General features: G+C 51.3%; 1 protein-coding gene across 2 annotated transcripts; it reads left to right on the top strand.

Moving 5' to 3' along the window:
- The first annotated feature begins 760 nt into the window (after positions 1–760).
- CSF3R (colony stimulating factor 3 receptor) lies at positions 761–10,907 on the top strand. 2 transcript variants are annotated; one of them, XM_063106740.1, is made up of 15 exons: positions 761–824; positions 2,908–3,204; positions 4,291–4,414; positions 4,569–4,756; positions 5,553–5,722; positions 5,845–5,998; positions 6,094–6,173; positions 6,612–6,822; positions 7,759–7,947; positions 8,315–8,416; positions 9,027–9,173; positions 9,287–9,427; positions 9,635–9,728; positions 9,977–10,058; positions 10,434–10,907. In XM_063106740.1, the coding sequence occupies exons 1-15, from the start codon at positions 761–763 to the stop codon at positions 10,905–10,907; spliced, it is 2,517 nt and encodes an 838-aa protein (XP_062962810.1). The 2 variants fall into 2 exon arrangements, with proteins under 2 accessions (XP_062962810.1, XP_062962809.1); XM_063106739.1 differs by having other exon boundaries at positions 9,977–10,108; positions 10,367–10,907.
- Positions 10,908–12,238: the final 1,331 nt, after the last annotated feature.

The raw sequence follows: 12,238 nt of genomic DNA, 5'->3' as shown, positions 1-12,238 counted from the left end.
GAGTTCTTTTTTCCAGGAGCATCCCTTGGCATGGCTTACCCAGAAGAACATGCCTAATACTCATGCATGTGCAACCTGGACATACCAGGGAGTTAACACCCGAGGGGGCATTCCTTTGCCAATGGGGGGCAGGAGTTGGTGGGTAAACATTCTTGTCCTCCCTCCCATCCAAGGAATAAATTGTCCCTTGGGTGCACAGTTCTGAGGAGTGTTCTACATGGCTCCTTGGAAGCTTCCAGCAGAATCAATCCCCAGTTGTCCATAGAGGTAACCAGCTTAATGATGCAAGCTTGTGTTGGCATTCCCTCCCTCCCTGTTTCATTCTCCCCACTCCCTCACCTGCTCCTGGGATCTCCCCAAAATAAACTACCTACCCGCAAGCCTTTATCTCAGGCTCTGCTTTCTGGGGGAGCCCAGCTTAGACAGGAGGGAAGGGGGAAGAATGCTGTTCTTCACTATTTCTTTCCTCGCACTTTCTTGAAAGGCCAGTATAATATCAGCTGTCCCTTACAGACTCATTTCCTATGTGCCACACACTGTGCAAAGCCCTTGACTTGCATAATTTTGTGTCTTCTTTCCAAAGCCCTAGCAGTATAGGCTACTGTTACTTCCATTTTGCAAAGAAACTAAGGCTCAGAGAGGTCAAGTAACTTGGCCAAAGCTGCACTGTGGCAAAGCAAGGATTAAGCTCAGCTCTGACTCCAAAGCCCATAACCTTAATTACTCCCCTCTGCCTCCAGGTGAGCACCAAGGTGGCGCTATGGCAGTGCTGGGAACCTGCAGCCTAACCAGAGCTGCCCTGATCATCCTGCTGCTCCCAGGAAGTAAGTGTGGCCATGGGTGGGGTACAATTGGGAGAGGGGAGTTACAGAGAGAGATCTTCAGGGTAGGGGATGAAATCGCTTCCCTGCACTGCCCCACGGTTCCTGGGATTCCCAGAGAATCCCAAGAAACTCAAGACTGAGCCACCAATGTGGGATAGCTGAGCTCCCACCTACATACCTCCACAGGCAAACCACCACCCAAGAGAAGTGGTGAGAGCACCTGGGCTGGTCAGCCTGGAAAAGGCCAGGGGGATGCAGGTCTTGTCCCCAAGTCTCTGCCAGGCTATCAGAAGGAACATCTAGGTGGACAGCAAAGGGATCAGGGTGGAAGCCGCAAAGAGACAGTTTTCATTGTAAAATGAGGAAGCCCAGACACAGCTCTCCAACCATGAAAAGGGTCTTGAAAGGTGGAGAGCTTCCCATCTCTGGCAGTATGCAAGGTGAGGCCAAGATTAACAGGAACACTGCATAGCAGGGGCTGACAAACATTGTCTGACAGTAATATTTAGGCTTTGCAGGCCACATAGTCTCTGTTGCATGTTCTTATTTGGTGTTTGTTTTGTTTGTTTTCAACTCTTTAAAAATGTAAAAACCATTCTTAGCTGGCAGGCCATAGCAAAACAGGCCACCTAAGCCCTACTCTAGAGGACATAGCATCAGGTGGAGTTTTGAAGTAAACAGCTCTGTAAAGTTCCTTCCAGCCTGAAATTCTGAATCTGTGAAGCAGTAGGAGCCACATGTTGAGAATCATGAACTTGCTCTGTGACCTTGGACAAATTGCTTCTCCTCTTTGGGCCTCAGCATCCCTATCAGTAAAATGGGCCTAAGAACAGCTGAGAGAGGAGGAAGGTGTTGTATGCAAAGTCCATGTTTACTTGCTTATTTATTCAATAAGTATCTGCCAAGGGCCTACTTTGTGCCAGGCACCAGGAGTACAGTAATGAACAAAACAGCCAAGGTCTCTGGCCTTACAGAACTTATAGTCTAGCTGGGGAGACAGGTAAGCAAATAATCACAAGACTCTGTAATAATGAAGGATATTGAGAGCTTTTAGAAAGTACAGGGGGCTTGGCCTGGTCTGATTGGCTAGGGCATTGTCTGGTTCCCCCAAGATACTTAAATGTCAACCAGGTCAAAGAGGAGGGGTGGGAGCACCTCTAAAAGGAAAAGCCAGTGCAAAAATCCTGATTGGGAAGATCATGGTGATTTCAAGAAACAGCAAGAATGGCTGGAGCTAAGAGAATGGTCTGAACAGGAACTGAGAGGGTTAGTCAGGGACAGGCCACAAGGGCTGCATGAAGAATTTGGGTCTTTATCCTAAACCATGGCAGCAAACACATGCCACACAGTGTTCTAAGTGCCTCACATATGTACATTATCACATCTAATTCTTCCAGCAACACTAAGGTAGAGACTATCTTTTTCTTCATTTTACAGATGAGAAAACCGAGGCACAGAAAGTCTCAGAAACATACCAGGATCACATAATTAGACAGAACCAGGATTTAAGGCTAGGCAGTCTAGTTCCAATGTCCATGCTCTTATCATCACACCACACTGCCTTTCACAGCAATAACGTTCTGTTGAAGTGCTGTGATCGAGATGGGGTAACACAATCAGATATGAATTGTGAAAAGATTGCTGTGGCTGTGGGTGCTTATCATTCTAGTCATTGCTTTCACCACCTTTGGGGAGGGGACTCATCCCTATCTGGTGATATGCTGGTGCCGGCTGTAAGAGGTGATTGTGCACATCTCTTCCCAACTCTGTGTTCAGTGATGTCACATTAGTAGCTTGAAATCAGCTATGGTGGGAGTACTTACACCACGGGAAGTGACACGTACTACAAATCAGGGTCTGTTTTTCTCTGTATGTTGATAAACATTTACCAGCTCATCACTATCTCTATCTCAGCCCTTATATCCTCTCGCTGTCCCCATACACCCTACCCATTCTAGCTCCCATGTCTTGCAGGGTGAGGCCAGAAAGTGAGGGCCCTGAGTCTAAGAGTGCAAAGGCCCAGATTACAGCCCATCTCTGCCAGGCAGAGGAGTCATTCATGGCCCCTTCTCATCCACCCCAGGCCTGGAGGAGTGCGGGCACATCAGCCTCTCAGCCCCTATTGTCCGCCTAGGAGATCCCATCACAGCCTCCTGCACCATCAACCAGAACTGCAGCCACCTGGACCTGGAGTCACAGATTCTGTGGAGACTGGGAGCAGAGCTTCAACCTGGGGGAAGACAGCAGCGCTTGCCTGATGGGACCCAGGAATCTACCATCACTCTGCCCCACCTCAACCACACTCAGGCCTTTCTCTCCTGCTGCCTGCACTGGAGCAACAGCCTGCAGATCCTGGACCAGGCTGAGCTGCGGGCAGGCTGTAAGTCCCTCCAGCCATCCACCCACTCTGCCTCCAATACCCTCCTGTCAGTACTAATAAGAGCTATTACCTGTTGAGCTCTTGCTCAATAAGCACTCGATGGGCATGATATCAGGTAATCTTCCCTACCAATGGGTGTTACTATTTAGCCCCATTTTGCAGATGAGGAAACTAACATTCAGGAAGGCTAAGTGACTTGTTGAGGGTCACACACTAATAATAAGGATGGGCCCAAGATTTATATCAGGCAGTGTGGCTCTAAACCCAGAGCAGTAACCACCGCTCGCTCATACAGCTGCTGAGCAAGCCCAACTTCTCAGCCATAGGAGGTGTCTCCAGGGAGGACATTCTCCACCAGCTGCTCTTGTGCCCAGCACCTCCCCCATCCCGGTCTCAGCCTTCTTTTCAAACTGAGCAGGATGGAGTTTGTGCCATGCTAAATCATATGAAAAAACAAAACCCAAGGTTTTTGTTTAAGAATCAATAATAGAAGTAGGCTTGCCAGTTAGCTCAGTTCGTTAGAGCACAGCCTTATAACACCAAGATCGCACGTTCAGATCCCCATACTGGCCAGCCACAAAAAATAATAGTAATAATAGAAGCAGCTAATATTTACATAGCACTTATGATGTGCCAGGCACTGTTCTGAGCACATCATGTGTAGTCACTCATTTAGCCCTCACAATAACCCTAGGGGGTTGGTATATTACCATTACCCCTATTTTACAGGTGAGGATATTGAGGCACAGAGCAGTTAACTTCAAGATCACACAGCTAATGAATGACAGAACTGAGATAAAAACCCAAACACTACACTGTCACTGACAAAAGGATCTGGAGTTGGAGGGCTTGGAGGTGGGGGACCACCAGGCTGCTGGGGGTCTGTGATGCTTGCCCCCATACATTCCTGTAACTTGGTATCCCTCAGGGCTGCCTCTCCAAGTCACTCTGCATGGAGACAGGGGATGGACAAGGTGACCCCAGAGGGAACGGCCCAGGGCAAGGGAACAAGGCCAACTGGTCCCAGTGGGAGCTTTCTGAGTAGTCCCACCCAAAGCCCTCACATTCTTCCCAACCCACGCACAGACCCTCCTGCCACACCCCACAACCTGTCCTGCTTCATGAACCTCACAACCAACAGCCTTACCTGCCAGTGGGAGCCAGGACCCGAGACCCACCTGCCCACCAACTTCACCCTGAAGAGCTTCAAGTAAGTAAAGGTCCCCACCCCAGCCCCTTCCCTTTGGGTCCTGGGATCGGACATGGTAGGACGGTGGGGATGGGGGAGCCTCAGGCAAAGATGGGAGGGAGAAGGCAGCCCGCTTTCTTCCTCTGCTTGGCTCTCAAGCCTGTCCTATTGGCAGGAGCCGGGGCGACTGTCGGACCCAAGAGGACTTCATCCTGGACTGCGTGCCTGAGGCCGGGCAGAGCCACTGCTCCATCCCTCGCAAACACCTGCTGTTGTACCAGAATATGGGCCTCTGGGTGCAGGCAGAGAATGCACTGGGGACCAGCGTGTCCCCACAGTTGTGTCTTAATCCCATGGATGTTGGTGGGTGATGCTGGGTGTGGAGGGAGGGGAGAGGCCCCCCAAATGGGCAGACCCATAGAAGCACAGAGAGGGAAACACAGCCCCAGTGACAGTCAAGGAGACACTGCAAGACCTAGAGATAGAGGCAGAGAAGAGAGACAGAGAAATGGAGACATAGACCCAGTGACATGGAAAAGAGACAGTGGCAAGGAGATACATCCATTCATTCTTTCAGCAAACTTCTTGAAGTGCCCACTATGTATGAGGCATTGTTGTATGTACAGGGACACAGCAGTGAACAAAATGTCAAAAATCCTGCCCTCAGATTTTTACATTCCAGTGGGCAAAATAAAAATAATAGAATGTCAGCTGATGATAAGTGGAATTAAAGGAGGAGACAGGCATAGGGAGAGTGGGGGTGGGGCAGGTGCCTATTTTAATAGGGTAGTCAGGAAAGGCCTCAAGAAGAAGGTGACGATTAAGCAGATCCTTGTAAGGAATGAGGGAGCAAGACACTAGATACCTGGGGGGAGGGGGGAGTGTTCCAAGCAGCAGTAACAACCAATGCAAAGGCCCTGGGGCAGGAGCATGAAACAGAGACCTAGAGAGAAAAAGACACATATACACAGAGACAGAACCACAGAAACATGGCAACATAGACAAAGATGAAAAGAGACAGAGAGAGACAGAGACAGAGACCACATAGATGGAGTCCCAGGGAGGAAAACAGAACCAGAGACAGGAAGACAAGAGGAAACTAAGGTAGAGCTCTATAGGGTGGGGCAGGGAGAGGCTCTGACAACCCCACTCCTTGCAGTGAAACTAGAGCCCCCCACACTGTGGGCCCTGGACCCCAGCCCTGAGGTGGCCCCACCCCAGCCTGGCTGCCTGCGGCTGCGCTGGGAGCTATGGAAGCCAAGCCTGTATGTGGAACAGAAGTGTGAGTTGCGCCACCAGCCGCAGCGTGGAGAAGCCAGCTGGGCACTGGTGAGGCTGAGGGCAACCTCAGGAGTCTGACGTGGGGGTGGCTGAGGGGAGTGTAAGCTGGGCTCGAGCTGGCACTGGAAGTTGTGCAGAGAGCCAGACTCAGAGTCATGCCCCCCCACCAGGTGGCCCCCCTGCCCCCCGGGAACTTCCAGTATGAGCTCTGTGGGCTCCTTCCAGCCACAACCTACGCCTTGCAGATGCGCTGCACACGCTGGCCCCTGCCTGGCCACTGGAGCAACTGGAGCCCCAGCCTAGAGCTGAGAACCGCCGAACGGGGTAAGTAGTGATGAGAGGCTGGATGCAGCCATCAGTCCCCAGTCCAGCCCTCAGGGACCTCCCTGACTGACCCTCTCCTGTCATGCCATCCACAGCCCCCACTGTCAGACTGGACACATGGTGGCGGCAGAGGAAATTGGACCCCAGGACAGTGGATGTGCGGCTGTTCTGGAAGGTGACTGCCTCTAAAGGCCAACCCTCCGCCCCTGAGATCTCCTCCAACCCAGTCAGACCCTGCAGACTGGGGCTCAAGACTCCAACAGGTCTGGGAGGTTTGGAGGCAATTGTATGTAACTTGCATGCACTTTGCATGTGCCTAGGAAGCTGAATAGTGACCTTCTGGAGAGACTACAATGCAGGACTCACCTCTGCCCCAAAGGGTCAGTTCAGTGAATAGTTAAGGGCCTGCTGTGTGTACCAACTTGCTTCTTCCTTCCCTCCCCACTAGAGCCTGGCACAAGAGAACAGAGGGAAGGAGGAAGGAGGTGGGAACCCTGCTCCCAGCCTGAGGGGCACAGCTCCTACGATCCATCCACCCCTACCTAGAAGCCCTCTCCAACTCAGGATGAGCTGTACACTCCCCCTTATATTTTTCCTCCTATGCCTGCCATAGCCAATGCCCTTGGAGGAAGACAGTGGGCAGATCCAAGGATACCTAGTCTCTTGGAGCCCCTCAGGCCAGGCTGGGGCTGCCCTGCCCCTCTGCAACACCACGGAGCTAGACTGCACCTTCCACCTGCCTTCAGAAGCCCGGGAGGTGGACATTGCGGCCTATAACACAGCCGGGATATCTCGTCCCACTCCAGTGGTCTTGGAGAGCAGAGGTAAAGAGGGCTGGCAACCAGAAGAACACTGTAGTTAAGCATGTAAATCTGAAGGCTAGACTGCCTGGGTTCAAATCTAGTCCCATCACTTGCTAACAGTGTGACCTGGGCTAGTAACTTTCCCTCCCTGGCCTCTGTTTACCCCCCTGGCAAGCAAATGGGGATGATAACAGTGCCTACTGAGGGTTGTTATGAGGACTACATGAGTTCAGACGTGTGCTGGCACAAACCACTGTTCAATATGTGTTACCTATTATTATCATTACCCAGAACCAGGTTAAGCTGTTAGTGGTATCTACACACGCACACACATACACAGAGTCCATTCTACCAAGAAAGCTGAGAGAGAAAGCCCTAAGCTTTTTCACATGGAACACAGTCCATGAGCTAATTGCTCTTTCTCAGTGGTTCAGGCACCACCATCCCCACCGCCCCCAGACATGAGTTCTCACAAGGTGGGACTAATAATCACAGAAACAATAACAGTAGTTAATATTCCCACTTACTAGCTGTGTGCTGATAAGTTACTTAACCTCTCTGTGTCTCTCGGTTTTCTCATTGATAGAATGGGGACAACAGTAGTACCTTCCTGGTGTGACTGTTAGAGGATTCAGTGAATCAACATACATCAAAGACTATGCCTGGCACATACCAAGAACTGTATTGTTAGCTGTTACTATCAAGTACCACACTGCACTAGGCACTATGTTAGGCTTGTTCCGTGCATCATCTCATTTAATCTGCACCAAGACCCTATGAAATAGAAAATTTTATCATCATTTCCACTTTACAGATGAGGACACTGAGGCTCAGATGCTGACATACCCAAGGTCACCCAGCCTGTAAGTAGCAAGGCTAGGATTTGAACCCAGGCTTCTGGCTCTGGGGCCTGCATTCTTTTAACCATCATTCCACCATTTCCCACTCTGTTTCCAGGCCCACCCCTGGCCAAACTCCATGCCAAGGCCCGGGACCCATACAGCCTCTGGGTGGGCTGGGAGCCCCCCAGCCTTCAGCCCCAGGGCTATGTGATTGAGTGGGGCCTGGGTTACCCCAGTCCCAGCAGCAGCAATAAGACCTGGAGGATAGAGCATAATGGGAGCATTACGGGGACTCTGCTGCAGGGTGAGGCAGGCCTGGAAGGCTGGGTGGGTGGGCAAGACCCAGGAGAGGGGGAGACAGGGCTTGTCTGACAGTAGGCAGAAGCAGATTCCCCAGCCTTTCTTGATCTTTCACTGTTCTCATATCCTCACAATCAGGAAGTTCTTCCTACAGTCTAACCTGACCTCTCTCTCTACAGCCCTGACCCTGCTACCCTTCCAGCTCTCTCTTTCACTTTTCTTCCCTAACCTCCATCAAATGATCTGAAGAAGAGATTCTAGAGGTTAGCCCTGCATCTTGAGGCCAGGTTAGCCCTGACTAAAGGTTAGCTCCTGATCATCAGCAGAGGTTAGCCCCTAACCAGAGTGCCTACCCCACTTTTTCTCTACAGAGAACATCAGGCCCTTTCAGCTCTATGAGATCACTGTGACTCCTCTGTATCAGGACATCATGGGACACTCCCAGCACGTCTATGCCTACTCCCAAGAGATGGGTTAGTCAGCCATCAGACCCCTTTCCAGAATCCTCTTCTCTCTCCCCCGAGACCTGCCTGGGCCCCAGCAGTCAGGAATATGAGGAACATTTTCTCTCTCCTCCTTCTGGCCCTGGAGAGGGTCTCTCCAATCCTGATATTACCCCTGGCTTACACTGGACACCTGCAGCTAGACAGAAATCAGGTTGTGGGGTGATAAAAACTAGACAGTGAGTTTGGCAGAATTCAGGGAGCAAGTCTGGCAAAAACCAATCCTTGCCATTACAGAAATCAGGTATCACATCTTACAGCAGTTGGACCTAGAACCTGGCATAAATGCAGAGGGTGAGTGGCAGAAATCAGATAGTGAGTCAGACAAAATCAGGCCCGGCAGAAATCAGACTGGGAGGCTTCAGAACCAGGTTCAAATCCTGACTCAGCCACTTATTAGCAGTAGATGGGATTCAGATGAAGCCCCTGCGAAAATGAGGCTTGGACACGAGTTCTCTCCGACTCCTTTCTCACCCACTCCACAGTATGTCCCGGTTCCTGGGTCCAGGAGCCACAAAGAATCCAATGGGCTCTCTGCCCTGGCCACTGCCTTTAGCCCCCATACTTCTCTCTTCTGCAGCTCCCTCCCGCGCCCCAGAGCTGCACCTAAGGCACATTGGCAAGACCTGGGCACAGCTGGAGTGGGTGCCTGAACCCCCTGAGCTGGGGAAAAGCCCCCTTACCCACTACACCATCTTCTGGACCAATGCTCAGTACCAGTCCTTCTGTGAGTCTATTCTCAGTGCCCTACAGCCCCAGGGAGGCCCAGGAGGGGTGATCAGCAGCCATGAAGGCAGCTGCAGCACCAGAGCTAGGCTGACCATATGCCCCCCCTCCTAGCCACCATCCTGAACACCTCCTCCAGTGGTTTCATCCTCCAAGGTCTGGAGCCCGCCAGCATGTATCATGTCCACCTCATGGCCTCAAGCCAGGCCGGGGCCACCAACAGTACAGGCCTCACCCTGATGACCTTGGCGCTAGGTAAGGGAGGGGGGGCTGGGCAGAGACGGCTGTCAGGAGGGTGCCCTACCCAAAGGATCCTGATTTTGAGAGTAGACAGGGCCCTGACTTTGGATCCCCTAGTCTGAGGGAGGAGGCCCAGCCCTGCCCATGGATCCAAGCCTGATGAAGGAAACCCAGACCCACCTACTTGCACTCTAACCTCTTCTGGCCTTCCCCTCATCCCAGAGGGGTCCGAGCTACACATCCTCCTGGGTCTGTTCGGCCTCCTGCTCTTGCTCATCTGTCTCTGTGGGACTGCCTGCTTCTGCTGTAGCCCCAGGTGAGTCCTTTGAAAGACCTGACACCCAGCTTCTCCTATCCACAGAGAACTGCTGGCCCAGTTGGGCCAGTCTAAGTCCCTTCCAGCCTTCCCAGACCTTGGGGCCCATGTCTGGGAGTCTGGGTCCTTCACCTTTCTCTCCTGCACTGAGGGGCAGCTGCAGCTCTTCAGCTGCTGGGTGAGTGGGACAAAAGATGAAGAGGTGGGAGAGCATGTCTGACCCAGCCTTCACCTGCCCCCTTCTCCAGCAGGAAGAATCCCCTGTGGCCAAGTGTCCCAGACCCAGCCCACAGCAGCCTGGGCTCCTGGGTACCCACCATCATGGCAGAGGTGAGAACCCTGGAGGCAAAGGGCAATGGGGCTGGGGATGTTGGCCCAAAGTGAAGGGATACCCCTCTCAGGCCTTCCCATCACTTCTAGCAAGACTCCCTCCCTGTGGAGTGAAGCAGACCTCAGTAATGAATCCCAGCTTTGCCCATCTCAAAGCCTCAGTTGCCTCACTATGAACCAGGAAGATCCACAGTGCTGAGTCTGAACAGCATTTCACACATGTCAGAAAAACAGAGGTGCTTTCCAGGTGTAACCCTTTGTGTTCTGGCAGACAGCAGCAGGGACCTCCCACAACTGACCCAACTCAGGAAGGGACAGTGGCTGGGGCAGACATCTGAAATGAACCATGCCCTCATCCTGTGTCCTTGTGCCCAGGAGACCTTCCAGCTGCCCAACCTTCGGGACCCTGGCATGCCACCCATCACCAAGATCACAGTTCTGGAGGAGGAAGAGAAGAAGCCGGGGCCCTGGGAGTCCAGTGACAGCTCAAACACCTGTGACCTCCCCGCCTTGGTCCAGGCCTATGTGCTCCAGGGGGACCCAAGAGCAGCTTCCACCCAGCCCCAGCCTGGCACCAATGACCAGGTCCTTTATGGGCAGGTGCTGGGCAGCCCCACAGGCCCAGGGCCAGAGCACTACCTTCGCTGTGACTCCACTCAGCCCCTCTTGGGTGGCCTCACCCCCAGCCCCAAATCCTATGAGAACCTCTGGTTCCACACCAGTCCCCTAAGGACCTCAGAGGTCCCACCCCCAAGCCAGGAGGATGACTGTGTCTTTGGGCCACTGTTTGACTTTCCCCTCCTGCAGGGGCTCCAGGTCCATGGAGTGGAGGGGTTGGGGGGCTTCTAGGGCTTCCTGGACCTCCTCACCTAGGCTTGCCTCTTGAAAGGCCTGCGCTATCCAGAGGACAGCAGAGGGTCAATAAGCCCATCATTAAAAACTACCCCAGCCCTAGGAAAGGCAGAAAGGCTCCCAGTCTGTTCCTATAACCCAATCTCCATGCGCTGGGCCTCCCAGGAAACCTGTATACCTTAAGGGCCAGGTAATGCTCCATCCAACCCACTCACTAGCCTCTTGTGCTTGTTACCTGTAATTTTAGTCTCTTAAACTGGTTTTTGGTTTTGGGACTTTTTTGTTGTTGTTATTGATGTTGTTGTTGTTGTTTGTAGAAACTCTCGAATGTGCTGGAGTCTTCATTGTTTTTCATTTCAGGGCCCTAGCAGTCAGGGGGATATTTCTCGGAATTGTTCATTTGTTTATTTCTTCCTTCCTTCCTTCATTCAACCAGCTCTCACCTAGCATCTAGGCCCTGTGCTGGCAGCAGGTATTCAAAAATGACTCAGCTCAGTCCATACTCAAGAGAGGGCCCATTCTAGTGATGGAAACTTGAAAACTGATCATTAGGGCACAGTGGCAAGGATTACATGGAGGGAGTCAGAGTGTGGTGGGTCACGGTAAAGAGACCTCGGAAAAGACTAACCACTGATGGGAAAATACAACTAAAAACAAAATCTCCTGCCAACCCACAAAAACTCTCCACAAAGGTAGACAAGAAAGAAAACAGTCTTATTATTGAATAAGCATTAACCAAAATGTGATACGCATCACAACCAATCCACTAAGAGATTGCAAAGACAGAAGGAAATCTTACCCTTTTATATAGCCAAGTGCATACAACTTATTGCATACATTTTCTCAAGATAAACCATAACTAGTACTCAAGTAAGAGGACGTGACAGAACCATCTGTCACACATAGATCATCCTAAATTCACCTGGTGAATGGGCAGCCATCTGTATCTGCTAATGGCCTTTATCCAAAGGAAAAACAGATTTCTCATATCTTTATGACAAGAGGTAGGTTTGCAACTTGGAGCGAGGTACCAGCTGAAGTTAGGCTCCTACACTCCCACAGAAACAGAGACAGGACATTATCTTCTTTAACTATTAAATTTCAAAGAGATGGCTCCCAGGTCCTTGAGAAAAACATTCTAGGGTTGTAAAACTGGCAAAAGTCTTACTTAACTTTTAAAAAGATTCACATTCATCTCAAAAGGGTAGAGAAAGAATTCACAATTACAAGTTTTCTAAAGTAAATACTCTTTTAAAAGTGAGGGGGAGGAGAGTCTTTTCCCTTTTTGCACCAAGGATAATTAATTTTTCCTACTTTTAGTATTTGTC

This window comes from Cynocephalus volans, chromosome 8, assembly GCF_027409185.1.
Source record: "Cynocephalus volans isolate mCynVol1 chromosome 8, mCynVol1.pri, whole genome shotgun sequence".
Lineage (NCBI taxonomy): Eukaryota > Metazoa > Chordata > Mammalia > Dermoptera > Cynocephalidae > Cynocephalus > Cynocephalus volans.
This window is presented reverse-complemented; position numbering and strand designations above follow the sequence as displayed.